We start from the raw sequence: 16,970 nt of genomic DNA, 5'->3' as shown, positions 1-16,970 counted from the left end.
TGTCAGCAGTGATCAAAAGGGGAGGGGAGGGGAGGGGGATAGAAACTAGATAGAAAAGCTGCTGTTGGTGCTGTTTTACCTACAACCGTTATTTGGGGGGGGGGGGGGGTCACAGCGGCAAACTGGAACTGCAAGCTATTAGAAAAGAGGAGACAGAGAGAGGCCATCCATACTGAAGTACAACACTGCCTGTTTTCCTGCGATCACCCGACTGTCCTGTGTTTAAAAAACTTTGCAAAGGCTCCCATTGACGCATTGAATGTGTAAAGTGCAAAACACTATTCATATAATAGCTATGACTACAGGACACATGGAGTGCACTAGCGAACCATTAACACATGGTCTTCCTGTGTGTTGCAAGGCTAAAGCTCTTCTGTTTGGTTTTGTGATTAGACATGTTACAATCTAAAGATAAAAAAAAAAAAAAAACTGTTTCAGTTGGTACATTTTTTTGGCTTTTTTGCTTTTCAATGATAGTGTTCTGCATTGATCATTACCAGTGGGATATTTGATCAGTAAATGAGTTGCTGACTGTACCACATGGGGAAGAGTGTTTGTTTGTTAGCTGAATTTAAACATTATCCAAACTTTTAAAATGGTGCCTGAACATTATTAGAAATATGCATGTAAATGAATGTGTATGTTGGCCTTAATTTGAATACAGCTAACAAGTGTAAAGATATGTCATAGTCTGTTTCCTATCCACAGTACTGCTGTACACATGTAGTCCTGTACACACTAATGTGGGGATCATTCCTTTTAGACTCTCCTATAGGAGTGCATATTGTTGTGTGTTATCTATTTGGGTACCAGCATTTCAGACAGGTTAATGTTTATATTAAACACGTTCCATTTGAAAGTTTAAACAGATAGGAAATTACTCCCCCCAGTGTGTGTTTATGAGAGTGGGGGTTGCTGCATCAGAAACTGCTGTGTTTGGGGTCTAAACAAGCCATTTAGAAGATTTATAGCTTGCCGCTCCCTAGAAATGAGTGTATCCTGTAATTAAAGTTCTGTTTTTATACAGCTCTCTATAATCCCCCTACTTGCGATCCCATCTCCACTCTGGTTTCTGTGTCTTGTTTATAGAACCACAAAGAGAAATTGAGATTTTTAGGGTTTCTAACAAGAATAAAACAGCTGGGCTGAGCTTCACAACTGGTCAACAGCACAGATAGCATAATGCTGATAAATGCAGCAGCTCTCTAGTAATACTGGGGACTGGTAGCTGAGGGAGGAAACACAAAGACAAATTAAAAACTGCATTCTGAGCTTCCAGGCTTTTTTATTACATCTTGTCTTAAAGGTGTTAGCTGTGTATTGTTTGTTAGGACTATATACTTATGGTACCCTTTTTCAATAACTATTATTTAAATACTAGATGATCATACTAATCTTAGAATTAAAACTAGCAAAATATTAGGGAAAAACACCCTCAATTTTACAGTGAAAATTATGTGAATAATTTACGTAACAGGCCAGGGGAAAGCCTGTGTTCTTGACTATAAGAATGAAATGTTGATATAACCCTCCCTTCCTCCTCCTCCACCACCACACACTGTCACACACACTGGTAGCTCAATCAGATACAGCTTTATTATTAATGTACAAGTTACAAAAATGCATCTGTTTTTGTTTTCTAACCATTACCAATCTGTATTCAGTCCATTGTGGTTGTCATTTAAAACAGGGAAAGGTTGCTGCTGAGAACAGCATTAAAGGGCTGAGATAGTTGGCTGGTTGGGATGTTTTGAATGGACTTTGCAGTTGGACATTCCGAGAGGTGCCTCAGGTATTTTGTCTTGTATGGCAGATGACGTCAGCCGTGCCAGTATTGAGAAGGCCGGTAGAGACTCAATGGGGTGTGGTGTGCTTGGGCATACAGCATGCAAAGCAAACACTGTGATTGCTTGAAAGATCCCAAGCTGCAATCTGTATTTATATGTATCTAAGTTAACAAAATTATCTTGCCAGTGGAAAATGTCTTGGATTTTAAACAACTGTCTTTTGCTTATGTTTTCAGTTATATGAACTGGATGGGGACCCAAAGAGGAAGGAGTTCCTGGATGATTTGTTTAGTTTCATGCAAAAGAGAGGTAAGAGATCTAGCTACATGTTCAGTATTTGCATAAATAAAGACCTGTCTTGCCTGCATTGGTATATTAAAACATTTGCATGAGCCTGTTATTGTGTTACTGTTGACCGGCTAAATGTGGGTTTAGCATGTTTCCATTATTAAGGGCTGGAGCATTTACAGCACTGGGAACCTGGACTGATGCGCCCCAGTGAAATAAAATGCTGTCATGAAATCCAACTGTCGCTTTCCCCAAAGATAACCTTTGGGAATAGTGTGCATTGATTTATAGATTTGTATATTATAAATCCAATTTTGTTCCTATACAACTGGAGTGTTCTGCAGTTTTGAGTGGACTTACCTTTCCTTGGTCTGTTAATAAACCCCTTTTCTTTTGGGGGTGTGGCTCACCTTATGACCATGTCGTGCGCAGAGTCAAACGGTAAGGGGAGTGCAGGTTCACTTCCTACCTGTGCAAAGTTGCCGATCTTCGCAGGTGGTTCTATAGGGAGTATCGCAAAATCTGTGCTGCTGTGCTGGCCACACCACAGCGGTACTATCAGTATCAGTGGATTCAGTTTATAATTAGGCTGGCTACTTTTCAATATTAATTGGTAAAGCTCGTTAAACGTCGAATTCCCCAAAAATATGAGTTCGACTGAAACAAATTTATATAGGATAAACGTCTGTAAAGCCACTCGCTATTTTTTATTTTCTTACCAAAAATAATCATTTAGAAGTCCTCTCTAGTTTGTGTGGTTTTTATACTTGCTGTCTGTCCCGTCTCCATTCTGCTCTGAATGGCTGGGGGTCGCTGTCAGTCATCTCAGTGGTCCCTTAGTACTGTAGTTTCACCCAGGGATGGCTTTGTCAATTTTGTGGCCCCAATCAAGTCTCAGTTTAGGGGCCCCTCCTCCTCTACCTGTCATGGCCATTTTAGCGTTGCCACACACACCAGTGTCTGCCACAATCCTGTGTCATTATAAGGGTGGGCTACAGTTCCGACAGCGCACTTGAACTAAGGTGTTCTCTTGTAAGTTAAAATAGGAGAGGGAAAGACATATTTTCTTACCTTCTAGTAGCTCTTGCTGCAGTCAGAATCTAACCATCCTGGCTTTTTCTTCAGCAAAAGCTCTGATTATGTCCTCCATATTTAAGGATCTCCAGACTCTCCTGCTCAATAGAGATCATTGCTAAACCATTCAGTCTTTCCTTGGACATGGTTGACCGCAAGTACGTTTTAATCAGCTTCAAGGAGGAGAAACTCCTCTCACCTGAGGCGACAGTGACGGGCAAAGTCAAGAGTAATTGCAGGGCAATGCTCAAATTGCCATACAGCTCCAACAGATTCTCCTTGTAGATGTAATCCAGCATTTCTGCTGAAGAAGAAATGTGACCTGGAAAAACAATAACAGCTGCCCTCACTTCAAGGACCAGGTCCTGGCTGTCAATGTCCCTGTGTAGATTGGCTGGGATGAGGTTAAATTCCCCTATCAGCCTGGGTTTATTGTGTTCAGGTGGCTGGGGGCTGATTGGAGTAATTAACGATCAATCAGCACCCAACCACCTGATATAAAAGGAAGCCTCAGTGTCCTATTAGGGAGAGGAGGGAGCTGAGGAAGCAAGCTGGTGTTTGAGATTGCTGGGTTTTGGCTTGCTGTTTTGTGGTTTTTTAAATTTTTCTGATCCAGTGAAGGCATCGCCAGCCTGGAAACCTTTATTTTGTAAGTTTTGCTTTGTTATATGTGATTAAATACCTTTGTTTTGGTCCATATGCCCTTTTATTTTGTGCTTATTTATAATAAAAGTATTATTTTTTTGAACTGCAGTCTGTCTCTGGGCCTCTACCCAGTTGCCAGCCTGTCATAATCCCCTAGTGTCTGCTCCAGGTTCCTGCATGACTCCTCCAATGTGTCTTCTTGAACGGCTTTCTTTATGTTATCTGCTGAATATAAAAATCCAAACAAAGAAAAAAACTGGTCCACCTGTGTGAACCTCTCACTGACACTATTCGGTGCTATATCAACCAGGGGAAGGAAAACATCTTGCTTAAAGCGCTGTTCTGGTGTGAATTGAGTTTTCTCTGTGCCCTCATAGAGGAACTGGTGAGTTGTTCTTCTCTGTCTCTCCATTGGGAATGTCATGTCTAGGTGCTGTTTCTCTAGCATCTGTCTGGGCAGAGGCAAGTCCACCATCCCTGTATTCCTGGAGAAACTGTTTAACACCATCAGTCTCCCTCTTCACTGTCTCAATCGACACACTGGGGCTTTGCAGGAGTTTGCTGATGCGGTTTACCTGATACAACACATTGTACCAGATCACAACACAAAGAATGAACTGCCATGTCAGCTCCTTACACAGGCTCTGTGATGAAGACAATGTCTCCTCATCTTCTTCTCTGTTGCGTGTTCACTGGGTGCAGTTAAAGCCTCAACCACTTCAGGCATCTGGTAGCGAAGTGCTTTCACACTGTCAATGCGGCACTACCATCTTGTTGTTGACAGACTTTTCACTGTGAGCATCATATGATTTTGTAGTATTGACCAGCGCTGTACTGAGGAGCTGAAGAGGTTGTAAAGAATGGTGAAAAAACTCAGAGAGTGCAGATGACTTGGCTGCATCAGCCACAACACGGTTTAGTGTGTGACTGCTGCATTAAACACACATTGCCTTATTGTTCAGTTCCAGCACTCTTTTCTGTACCCCCTGCTTGTGTCCCATCACATTACTTCCATTGTCATAGGATTGCCCATGACAGTCTGCAATGTTCAATTTCAGGTGGTTCAGCTGCTCAAGGAGGATATTACACAAGCCTTTTCCTGTGGTGTCATCAACACTGATAAACCCAACAAAGTGCTCTGAGATGGAGACATGTGAATTAATTATGTGCAACCTCGTGCTCACATATTAACTACTTTTTACTTGCACGTGAAGTGCTGTGCAATCCTCGTGCCTAAATACAAATATACATTTTAAACACTCGTGTTACGCAGACCCGTTTATATCCCGTGTACCAATGACTATACACCAACATTAAACACACAACATAACTCACAGTTCACAATGTGTAGCACCAGGGACAACTGTTTTGTGTGGCTGATGTCTGGGGTGCAGTCCATTATGACTGAGAAGTATTTGGCCTCTTTCACTTTCTGCACAATTGCATCACATGTTTTCTGTCCAACTAATGCAATTAGCTCATTTTGGATGGTGTTACTCACGTAATGATCCTTGATTTCCTTTTTGTCAGTCCTTCTAAGATGTTTGCTCATTATGGGATCAAACTGTGCCATCAGCTCTATCTGTCCAAGTAAGTTGCCATTATGGGGCTCAAAAAGTTTCTCTGAGTGTCCTCTTAATGCCTGGTTGTGTTCTGCTAAATAGCAAAGAATGGCAATTATTCTGCTTAACACAGCCCTCCAGTACTGTACTTCCAGAGCCTGTAATTCCTGACTGGCACTATTAATGGTTTTCCCAGATTTCAGCCTTTCATCTAATTCACGCCAGCTCTGCATATTGGCACGGTGCGATTTGCCATTTTCATGCTCTTTCGAGTGGCTATGAAGATTTATCCACGAACGAAATCCACTGCTGCTAAGAGCATATCTGGTCCCTCTTTCAAACAGCTTGCAGCAGAAACAAAACACAGAATCACTGCTCACTGAGTAAACTAACCACTTACGATGTATTTCCTCTCCGTTTTTCATTTTCTTTTGGTAATTCTCTTCAGTAAAACAACGTGGGACTTTGTCATCGTTTTGTGCGAAGTCAAAATCCTTAATTTGAACTGGCCCCCTTTTGATCAGCTGACATTTCTCTTGGTCGGTAAGCTTGCCCGTCCAAAGCGCTGGGTCGTCCGAGAGAATGACAGTTTCACTCGCCACCGGGTCATCATTCAATTGTTGTTGCGAGGATTCGGGCGAGACGTCAGCAAGTTCCGCGGCAGGTGGAGCGGCTTCTTCTGAGCGAGTCGCTGTAACGTTATCCCATAGGTCTGTGCGAACGGGGCTGCGGCAACAAGCTGAGGTGGCGGCAATATCACGAGGAGGACAAACATTTTCCACCTCCTACCCATCGGATGAGTCCTTTGCAGTGTTACTCTTAAAGAAACTAGGGAGCTTCTGCAAACTTTCCTGTCGAGTTTTCGATTCTTTTATCTTCAGTCGTTTTTGAGCTTCTCTAGGATTCGTGTGCTTCATTTTGCTAGCTTTCACTGACTGAAACTGATAATGAAATTACCTTTTGTAAATAAATAGACGTGCAGACAATGTGTGTGTGGTCTATGAAATTAAATGTGTATTATTTTTCTTTATCTGAGAAAATAAGGATTTTGATGCAATTCAGGCTGTAATGTAACACTGCTACTAGGAAGCAGGGGGCCCCATGCAATTGCGTGGTTTGCGTGTTGGGAAACCATGCCCCTGGTTTCACCCTGTTCTGACAGATCTCGTTGACTGAAGCAGTGCTAGAATGCCTGTCAGTCATCAAGACCTGCACCGACTACTGTGCACTTTCATCTGACAGTGCCTGTCATTCAAAGCGCCTACTTTTTAGCAGGCTAAGGTGTACGTAAGCTTTTGATTTAGGTATACTTGTTTGATGTTAAAGGTGCAAGAGAAAAACACTTAATGAATGTTGTGCACAATACTCTGCCAACGGCTGAAGTCTCTACAGCAGAATGAAGCGAGCCTGTAAGCCTTGCCTTCAGTGAGTCCAGCTGTGCTGAAGCAGGAGAGGGGGAGCTCAGACTCCAAATTATAAGTGCAACTATGTAATGTTTTGTTCTGTGCATATTTTTACTCGTAAATTTATGCTATAAAAGTTTGTGTGTGCTGTGTTTTCTACAGTTTGTGCAGAATCTTTACACAGTATAGGTCCACTGTAACCAAACATTATTTCAATTAGAATGTATGTAACCATGGGTTTGTTGCATGTTGAACATGATAAACGGGTTTCACTAAATGAGACGTTTCTCAATGGCATAAAAAGTCTTTTTTTTTCTTCTTTTTTTTTAAAGCATAAAGGTCGATTTCACCCATTCTGTGCTTGAATTGAAAAATAAAGATTGTAAAAAAAAAAAAGGTGAATTCTTTCTAAAATCGATTTAGAAATGATATACCATTGATGGTATCATTTAAAAGCAGTAAATGAGTTTTCCATTCAGAGCATTAGCACTGGGCCTCGCTTCCAGCCATTAACTAATGGTAGCCACTTTGCAGTATACGACAACGGTGCTGTCCTCGTATCCAGCACACTCCAAATTTCATAAACTAAGTGATGGAGGTCATCGACACAAAGGTAAACAAGGTCCTGCTAGGATTGTGGGAAACCTATGACCTCCAGGTCAGGGTCCCAGAATGGCAGGCTGATCCTCTGTTTTTAAATGCAGGCACAATAGGAGCAGGACAGATGATCTTAGATGGGTGTACCGCTACAGAGTAGAGTACAAAACTGGTTCCCTTTGCATTAGTATATATGTTTCTTATGACACTCGCAATTCCATCACTGATGGCCAGTAAAAACAAGCCAGTTCGATAACTCATTATTTTAGTCTCTGGCCGTATCAATGATACAGTTTTACTCTGTGGTTAAATTCAAACAGAGATGCCATTTTTGCTCGCTGCAAGCACTATGATGGTGTAGCTTACCCCTCCATCACGTTCTCAAATGTTGACTGCAAGGTGGGTCATAAATATGTTGGTTTTTTTGGGTTATGAAATTAAATTACTGTGTTCTAAGAAACATAGTTTGTTGTTCAGATCCAGCAGTGGTTTTGTGCTTTCTTGTCAGACAGCAGTGTGTTTATTTTGTATTGAACATTTACACTGAACAAAAATATAAATGCAACATGTAAAGTGTTGGTCCCAAGTTTCATGAGCCGAAATAAAAGATCCCAGAAATTTTCCATACGCACAAAAAGCGTATTTCTCTCAAATTTTGTGCACAAATTTGTTTACATCCCTGTTAGTGAGCATTTCTCCTTTGCCAAGATAATCCATCCACCTGACAGGTGTGGCATATCAAGAAGCTTATTAAACAGCATGATCATTACACAGGTGTACCTTGTTCTGGGGACAATAAAAGGCCACTCTAAATGTGCAGTTTTGTCACACAACACAATGCTTCCGATGTCTCAAGTTTTGAGGGAGCGTGCAATTGGCATGATGACTGCAGGAATGTTCAACAGAGCTGTTGCCAGAGAATTGAATGTTCATTTCTCTACCATAAGCTGCCTCCAACGTCGTTTTAGAGAATTTGGCAGTACGTCCAACTGGCCTCAAAACCGCAGACCATGTGTAACCACGCCGGCCAAGGACCTCCACATCCAGCTTCTTCACCTGCGGGATCATCTGAGACCAGCTACTCGGACAGCTGATGAAACTGTGGGTTTGCACAACCGAAGAATTTCTGCACAAACTGTCAGAAACCGTCTCAGGGAAGCTCATCTGCGTGCTCGTCGTCCTCACCAGGGTCTTGACCTGACTGCAGTTTGGCATCGTAATCGACTTCATTGGGCAAGTGCTCACCTTCGATGGCTACTGGCACACTGGAGAAGTGTGCTCTTCACGGATGAATCCCGGTTTCAACTGTACCGGGCAGATGGCAGACAGTGTGTATGGTGTCGTGTGGGCTGGTTTGCTGATGTCAACGTTGTGAACAGAGTGCCCCATTGTGGCGGTGATATTATGGTATGGGAAGGCATAAGCTACGGACAACAAACACAATTGCATTTTATTGATGGCAGTTTGAATGCACAGAGATACCGTGACGAGATCCTGAGGCCCATTGTCGTGCCATTCATCCGCCACCATCACCTCATGTTTCAGCATGATAATGCACGGCCCCATGTCGCAAGGATCTGTACACAATTCCTGGAAGCTGAAAATATCCCAGTTCTTCCATGGCCTGCATACTCACCAGACATGTCACCCATTGAGCATATTTGGGATGCTCTGGATCGACGTGTACGACAGCGTGTTCCAGTTCCCGCCAGTATCCAGCAACTTCACACAGCCATTGAATTCCAACATTCCACAGGCCACAATCCACAGCCTGATCAACTCTATGCGAAGGAGATGTGTCACGCTGCATGAGGCAAATGGTGGTTACACCAGATACTGACTGGTTTTCTGATCCACGCCCCTACCTTCTTTTTTTCTTTCTTTTTTTTTTTAAGGTATCTGTGACCAACAGATGCATATGTGTATTCCCAGTCATGTGAAATTGATAGATTAGGGCCTAATTAATTTATTTTAATTGACTGATTTCCTTATGAACTGTAAATCTTTGAAATTGTTGCATGTTGCGTTTATATTTTTATTCAGTGTATAAGCATCCTCTTGAAGAGAGGCTTAAAAACAAAGAGTACACTGCAGCTGTGCACGTCTATTCAGGCTTTAATTCCAACAAGACCTAAACAAACACTGTAGTTCATGTTTTATTTTAATCATTCAGCTTATAAAGTAAAGATGCAATCGGTTTCTTTTTAGAACATTAATTTATTAAGAACCATCTTAATATGGGTTATTTGAACACAAGGATTTAGGCATGCTGTCGCCATAGTGAGGCCTGGTAGTCGCTAACATGGTGTTCCCTGTGACCGAGGTGCTGTCTTGGGAGGCAGGAGTATGAAGACGTGGTATGTGTGGTATTAGGAAATAGATCAAGGTCATAGAGGTTATTGTGTGGTTGTGCCTGGATTAACATTGTCTAACTGCTAGTATTACCGGCATTCTTAAGCAATTGTATTTGGTAAAACCAGACACAGAGAGTCTATCTCATGTTGCAGCAGGCCAGGCATTTTAAAAGTTTGGATATTGTTGCCTTTTCTTCTAGGAGATGTATTTTGGAGCCTGTGTATAGTATCTCTCTCAACCAAGCCCATGTCTTGCAGCTGCAGGTTGTGTGGTCAGGTGGTTAGAGCTGAGGGTTGGGGATTGTATGGGCTGGTGTTAACCCTCAAGGGCTGGGAGGCAGTGTAGCCTAGTGGTGGAAATGTTAGTCAAAAATACACATTTAAGTGTATAGTAATTGAAGAAGACATGCCATGTCCTTTTTTTTTTTGCAAGTTTATTCATCATGTGACTTCACTCCATGTCTCTGCTGAAACATGGCGCTGCACCAATGAAGGAAAAAAGCAATAGTAAAAAATACATCTGATTATCTATGAGAATGGTGCGATAGTATTTTTATTTTATGCTGTAATTCACATTATCCTGTACAAGTCAATACCATTAAATATCATAATGCCAGTCCAGTAAAGAATAAAAGCAAATTAATTGCGTGTTTCATTATTGTTTAGTTTATTTCTTTCCACGCTACCTGCCTTTAATGAAGCTATAATTAGCAATTTTAAACCATGGCCGTTTCTTAATTTGAATTATAGTTTCTGACGACGAACAAATGAGCTCAGAACAATTTTTCTAGCTATACAATCCTTAAAGGAAATTGATCACTTTACTGTGTAAAGGATGTAGTCACTACACTACACACCGTTGGTTTCATAAAGACATTCTGTCTGGAGACACGCCTCTTTAAATCTTGCAAATAACACTGCAGAATTAGGAAAGAATCAATTGAGAAGATTAATTATGCGTTTACATCAAAGGGGTGCTATTTAAATTACAATCGGGTAATACATAGTAGTGAACCTGTTTAGAGCAACGAATCAGTCAACACACCTTTTGTCAGTGTTTCATGTTTTCTCCTGGTTCTTATTATAATGCCAGTAAAACGCTAAACTTAATTTGTGGAGTACTGTACATAGGATTACTCTCACATGACATTACTGGACTGGTAAACTGTTTCATTTTTTTATTGTTATTGTAAATGCCAGCAATAAGGTAAACAGGTCTTTTCAAAACACCTTTATTAGTAGACTGAACTACTGTGTTAGTGGACGACTGTAAATATGATTCTCACAACTGCTGGACATTTCGATTTTCTGAACTGTTGTAATATAATTCTTAGGTTTTCCTGTTTATTTTAATGACGGCAATGAGCCAAGTGATGTTTATAAACATTCTGACAGGTTTGAAGTGTCTTCAGGTGCTTTACTTACTATTACAGCAACAAGAGTGGGATTGAAAAAAAAAGACAAATTCTGCTAATATTTATTAAATGTACTTATTTTAACTAGCAACATTATATTTATGTTCAAGTGCCGTATTGCATTATTAATACATTGTTAAAAAGTGGGAACAAATGAAATTAGTCATTTTTGAAAAACTGAATTTTATATCTATAACAACCGACAGGGCTGCATAGGCTCTGAGGACGATTCACAATCAGAGGCAGAGCCACATTAAATGTCTTGTTTAAATTTAAAGTAAATTGTAAAATAGTTGAGATACTTGTGTTGGAATATTGTTTCAAAATTGTATAATGTAACAAAAATATATTAAAAGGGTTAATGCATGGCCGAAGGTTTCTCTCCGATAATTTGCCCTTTCTCAGTCAAAACTGCAAGTTTCTCAGAATCTTAAAAGCTTAGAGGGAACGCTGCTGGGAGGGCAGGTGGTTAAACAGTGTGGTCTCAGGGCCCATGCACTGTAAACTAGGTGGCGTGATTATATGGAGAGTTATAGTCACACTGTAAGCTTTATGTTGTTTAATCAATGGAGAAAAAATCTTCTGCGTGCATGGAAAACCCATCAGCCTAGTAGTTAGAACTGAGGCACTGGGAAGCAGTGTGGTCTGGTGTTTGTAACAGAGGCACTGGAAAGCAGTGTGGTCTGATGTTTGTAACAGAGGCACTGGGAAGCAGTGTGGTCTGGTGTTTGTAACTGAGGCACTGGGACGCGGTGTGGTCTGGTGTTTGTAACTGAGGCACTGGGACGCGGTGTGGTCTGGTGTTTGTAACTGAGGCACTGGGACGCGGTGTGGTCTGGTGTTTGTAACTGAGGCATTGGGAAGCAGTGTGGTCTGGTGTTTGTAGGTGGGGGACTGGGAGGAAGACAGTGTGGCCTAGTGGTTAGAGATGAGGGAATGGGAAGCAGTGTGACCTAGTTGGGTGTTGAGTGACTGGGGAGAAGCTTGACATTCATTACCAGGTTGCAGTTGGAGTCTGGTGAAAATACTTATTTTAATAATCCTATGTGCAGTAAATAAGACCCAGAGCCATTCGATGCTAAAAACATGTGAACATCGTGTGGTTCGGCTCCCTTGCATACTTCATTTCCTTGTAGTTTCTAATAAAATTGCCTCAGCCTTTCATGTGAGTTAGGGTTTGTCATGGAGTGTCTGTTTATAGATAGTGTAAAGGGGGATCTCTCAGACTGATTCTCCACATGTTTGAGTGTCCTGACTTAAATATACCACAGAGGCTGCAGGACTCAACAGCACTGCCATTGTGGACAGAGCTACTCATTCATCTAACTCAAGGTTCTGATTGAAATGTCGGTGGCCACTTTGAAAGTTCCTGGTCAGTCCTACCAGAGAGTGATCGTTTGAATGGTAACGGTTGCTGAAAGGCATTTCTTTATAAGCAATCAAGGTTTGGCCATACCGTGAAATGTACAAGTTCCCAAGAAAATCGTATGAAGAACTCTGACTCTTCTAAAGAAATGGACAGAAACTATATAGTGATCTGCCTTTATTTCCCAAAGTGATTATAACTGGGGTGGAAATCAATTGCATGACTGATATCAAAAAGAGTGTGATTAAAACCAATGCGATATTATAGGCACTTGCCTACCATTAGCTGCATAAGTGGTTAGAGCTGAGAGAATGGGAGGGAGGCAGTGTGGTCTAGTGGTTAGAGTTGAGTGACTGGGAGGGAGACAGTGTGGTGTAGTGGTTAGAGCTGAGGCTGGGAGGGAGGCAGAGTGGTCTAGCGGTTAGAGGTGCGGTACAGGGAGGGAGGCAGTGTGGTCGTGGTTAGAGCTGAGCGACTGGAAGGGAGGCACAGTGGTGTAATGGTTAGAGCTGAGAGTCTTGGGCTTTGTGGCAATACCTGTGACATGAAAAAAATGAACAGTACTGCATTTGTTTTCACAGAAAATGAATAACAGTTAAGAATAATAAAGTAGAAGTAGAGGGGGGCATTAACAGGTGTTATCAAACAGGTTTGACACTCTTCTTTAAAGTCTCTTTTGTGGGTGACGTTTGTCCCAACGGAGAGGGCTGCAGTGAGTTTGCTAAGGCTCGTGTCTTTGCTTGTTGTTTTCAGGGACGCCTGTGAATCGCATCCCCATCATGGCCAAGCAAGTCCTGGATCTCTACATGCTGTACATGCTGGTGACAGAGAAGGGGGGGCTAGTGGAGGTGATCAATAAGAAGCTATGGAGAGAGATCACCAAAGGACTCAACCTGCCTACCTCAATAACCAGTGCAGCTTTCACCCTCCGTACACAGTGAGTACACACTATGTGCAATTCCACTGGGAAAGCACTTGATGTTTATATGAAACAAATTTAGGTATTGCAGTAAAACAATATAGTCCCACGGGGGGTCCCCAAGTAGCTCAGCTGGTAAAGGCACGGCTCATGTTGTGCATGCAAGTCCTATGGTAAACGGAGTGCAGGTTCTGGCGCTCCCGCAGGTTAGGGAGCGAGAATAAGCAGGGAGTCACCTGACTGCACTTCGGCAGGACTGGAGGCGGTCCTCCAGGGGCTGGTCGCTCGCTACTCTCCTGTGGAAGTCCAGGATGTAAAGTGAAAAATGATTTATACTGTAAAAAAAGTAATTCAAATGGCATTTTAAACTAATTACTTAAAATACACAAGAACTGACTGTTTGGAAGCTAGTATCTTCAGAAGTTCTTAACATTTTCTCACAGACCCATGTCATTGGTAAAGTCCATAGTAAAATGCCTTTTGAAATTGGCAGTCTGCCATCCGTGGAAAACAACTTTACTCATTACCTTACGCCCCTTTGAGAAATACTGGCATTTCTGACGTCTTTTTGAGGCAATATTCCTCTGTTTGTTGTTCCAGGTACATGAAGTATCTGTACCCTTACGAGTGTGAAAAGAGGTCACTGAGTAACCCCAGTGAGCTCCAGGCAGCGATCGACAGCAACCGCAGGGAGGGGCGGCGCCAGGGCTTTGGGGGCACGCTCTTCACCTACTCCCCCAACGGGACCCCCACTATGCTCTCCTCTCCCAAGCTACCCCTGCCCAGCCTGAGCAGGGCCACCAACGGAAAGCACCTCGCCCCCATCCAGAAGATAAAGAAAGGTAAATGGAGGGTTACATCTCAGGCAGCCAAGGAGAGAACAAAACATCAGGATGACAAAATAACTTTCTTTCTGTACTCATTTCAAATCTATTTCCACAGGGGTTTTTTTTGTTGTGTTTTTTTTTTTTTTTAAACTTAAAATGGCATAATCTTTATGAATCTTTTGTTTAATGAAAAGATTATTATAATTTATTTATTTTGAGAATTAACGATCTCAATACTGCTTGCATATTTTTTTTTTACTTTTTTTTTTAAACACACATTTACAGACATATAAATTGATATCTACAGCTGTGGTGGTTGATAGATGTCAGCGGTTTGTTTTAATCCTTGTGTTTGTGTGAGCAACTGGCTAATAGATTAACCACATATAATATATAGCAGACTGTGATAATGATGTGATACAGCCATCTGCACACTTTGTATGGGATGAAAAGGATGTCACATTAAAATGAAAGGGTGCTGTGAAACATACAAGCTGCTCTGATTTCTTGTGGAGGGTGCATCGTACAGCACCCCGCACCATAAATATGCTTTGAGAATGATACAACTTTGTTAAACGCATTTCCATTTGAAATTGTGTGCTGTGTCTCGTTGCTTCACTGTGATGGTCTGGCCTCTCATGCAATCTCTGTAGAGTACCCTGTCCTGTATTTTGCAGAGGAGGAGGGGAGTGGTTCCGTGGCGGGGCCCGGCCGGCTGGCAGGGCACTCCATGGCGGTGCAGGCAGCAGCAGCAGCCCAGGCGGCTATGTCCGCCCAGGTGGCTGCGCTGGAGCAGCTGAGAGACCAGGTGGAGAGCGGGGAGCCCCCAGAGAAGAAGATGGCCCTGATGGCAGACGAGCAGCAGAGACTGATGCAGAGAGCTCTTCAGCAGAACCTGCTTGCCATGACAACCGCACACGTGCCAATGAACATCCGCATCAACAACCAAGGTGTGGGCAGTGCCTGGACTTCTTTCATTCAGGCCAAAGAATGACGATACAATCCCTCTTTCTGGAGTTAAAACTGCTCCATATACTACTTTTAAATAACATTTCTTTTCATATTACAAATGTCTTAGCACAACTTACTAAGGAGATCCAGGCGAGTGTGTGTGTGTGTAGAGCTGAGGGAACCCTAACCCTGAAACCTGGCTCCAGGAGACCGGGAGAGGCAACTTGTTGGTATCAGACCCAGAGTCTCCCCTGGTGTGCCATGCAGTGGCCTGAAACCTAGTCTCCAGAAACCAAGTTCCAAGAGACCATAGTGGCTTTGTTTTCCCTCAGCTTAAGAGTCGTGACTACAGCAGCTTTTTAAAAGTGGTTTTGACTAATAACAGAATTCCATAAATCTGACCTGTCGTATATATAGATTTTAAAGAAACAAACAGTATTCTTCATTTTTGAAGTGTGTCGTGTCGGTACTACACCAAATACTGTTACATTATAAAATGAGTATGTTTAACACTGATGTGTATGTGGAAAACTTTGAATAAATAACTGTACACTATACACTGTAGAAATACTACAGCTACCCTCGATTTTGCTCATGCATGTTTGTTAATGGTTAAACGAAGAAGATTTCTTTCCTTGAATGATGGTTGCTCTGTGTATATTCAGTTCAGTGAGGCTTTTGAAATCTTTTTCCAGAGAGCAGGCAGAACTCTGCCCTGAACCTCACTACAAACGGTACAAACAGTATTCGCATGTCGGTGGAGCTCAACGGGGTTGTCTACACAGGTAAGCGTGTTGTCTTTCCACCCACAATCCTTCACAAGGAAAGTGGTACCCGCACATTCTGTGACTCCTCTGCATTGTAATCACAAGAATAACACTCCATTTGTATTTCCTCCCCCAAAAGAGGATTAAACACGTCCACTGGTCCTGCACCCCTTTCTAGGTTTCAGAGCTCCCCTTAATTAAGAATATTGGTATATGTATTTCATATAGCACTATGAACAGCTCCTAATAGCTCACCTACAGACTCGGGTGACACTTGCAGTATTCATGCTGTGATGAGAAGTGCGGTCAGTTTAGCAGATTTAGCAGAGGCCTGATCAAACTCCTGGAATCTGATCATTTCAATAAATGACCTAAACGGTTCTGAAACCCAGAACTGGGTGCAGGGCGTGTGAGTCTCTAGTCCTATTGACTGCAACTTCAGGTGCAAGATGGTTTAGTTTGTGAAATGCAAAAGGGAATATTCTCAATACTGACTGTTCATCATTTTATGGTGGGGGGACACCTTTTACAGGAAAAACTTACAGATCTGTTGCTGTAAGCTGTTCTGATATGTTTATTAGAGTCCAACCAGTTACTAGGAAGGTGATTGAATGGCAGATACAAAAAACAAAAGCCACGCTACTTACTGTTCTGTAGACACACTGCCGCCTTGTGGTGTAGTGTGAGAAGTGTAGTTCCTTATTTTTCCAGTACTGAAAGATTTTGCCTGAACAGATGTATGTCATGCTTCACATTTTCCCATATTCTGGGCAAGCAATTATTATGAAACTGAGTATTACCGTTTTAGCTTTAAGGTACTGAGAGTATCAGATTCTGGAGACCGAGTGACTTACATTTTTGCATACGGAAAATCTGTGGTCCAGTTGCTATGAAACTTGGCATTAACATTATTCGGCATAAATTCTTGACATTCCCAGATTACGTGGATGCATGAAGTGGTCTGTCTGTACAGGCACTGGAGAACCGCTTATCAGATTTGTTATTATTTCTTTGC

At 42.1% G+C, this 16,970-nt stretch overlaps 1 protein-coding gene across 1 annotated transcript in view; it reads left to right on the top strand.

Moving 5' to 3' along the window:
• LOC121301049 (AT-rich interactive domain-containing protein 3A-like) overlaps window positions 1-16,970 on the top strand; it is a 60,823-nt gene that overhangs the window by 41,188 nt on the left and 2,665 nt on the right. The window contains exons 4-8 of the mRNA XM_041230143.1: window positions 2,024-2,096; window positions 13,245-13,428; window positions 14,011-14,252; window positions 14,915-15,187; window positions 15,884-15,973. Of these exons, the coding sequence (XP_041086077.1) occupies window positions 2,024-2,096; window positions 13,245-13,428; window positions 14,011-14,252; window positions 14,915-15,187; window positions 15,884-15,973 (862 nt within the window). The remainder of the gene's footprint in view (window positions 1-2,023; window positions 2,097-13,244; window positions 13,429-14,010; window positions 14,253-14,914; window positions 15,188-15,883; window positions 15,974-16,970) is intronic.

Source organism: Polyodon spathula, chromosome 26 (assembly GCF_017654505.1).
Source record: "Polyodon spathula isolate WHYD16114869_AA chromosome 26, ASM1765450v1, whole genome shotgun sequence".
Taxonomy (NCBI): Eukaryota; Metazoa; Chordata; class Actinopteri; order Acipenseriformes; family Polyodontidae; genus Polyodon; species Polyodon spathula.
The sequence above is the reverse complement of the archived record's forward strand: the minus strand, read 5'-3'. Positions and strand labels throughout refer to the sequence as shown.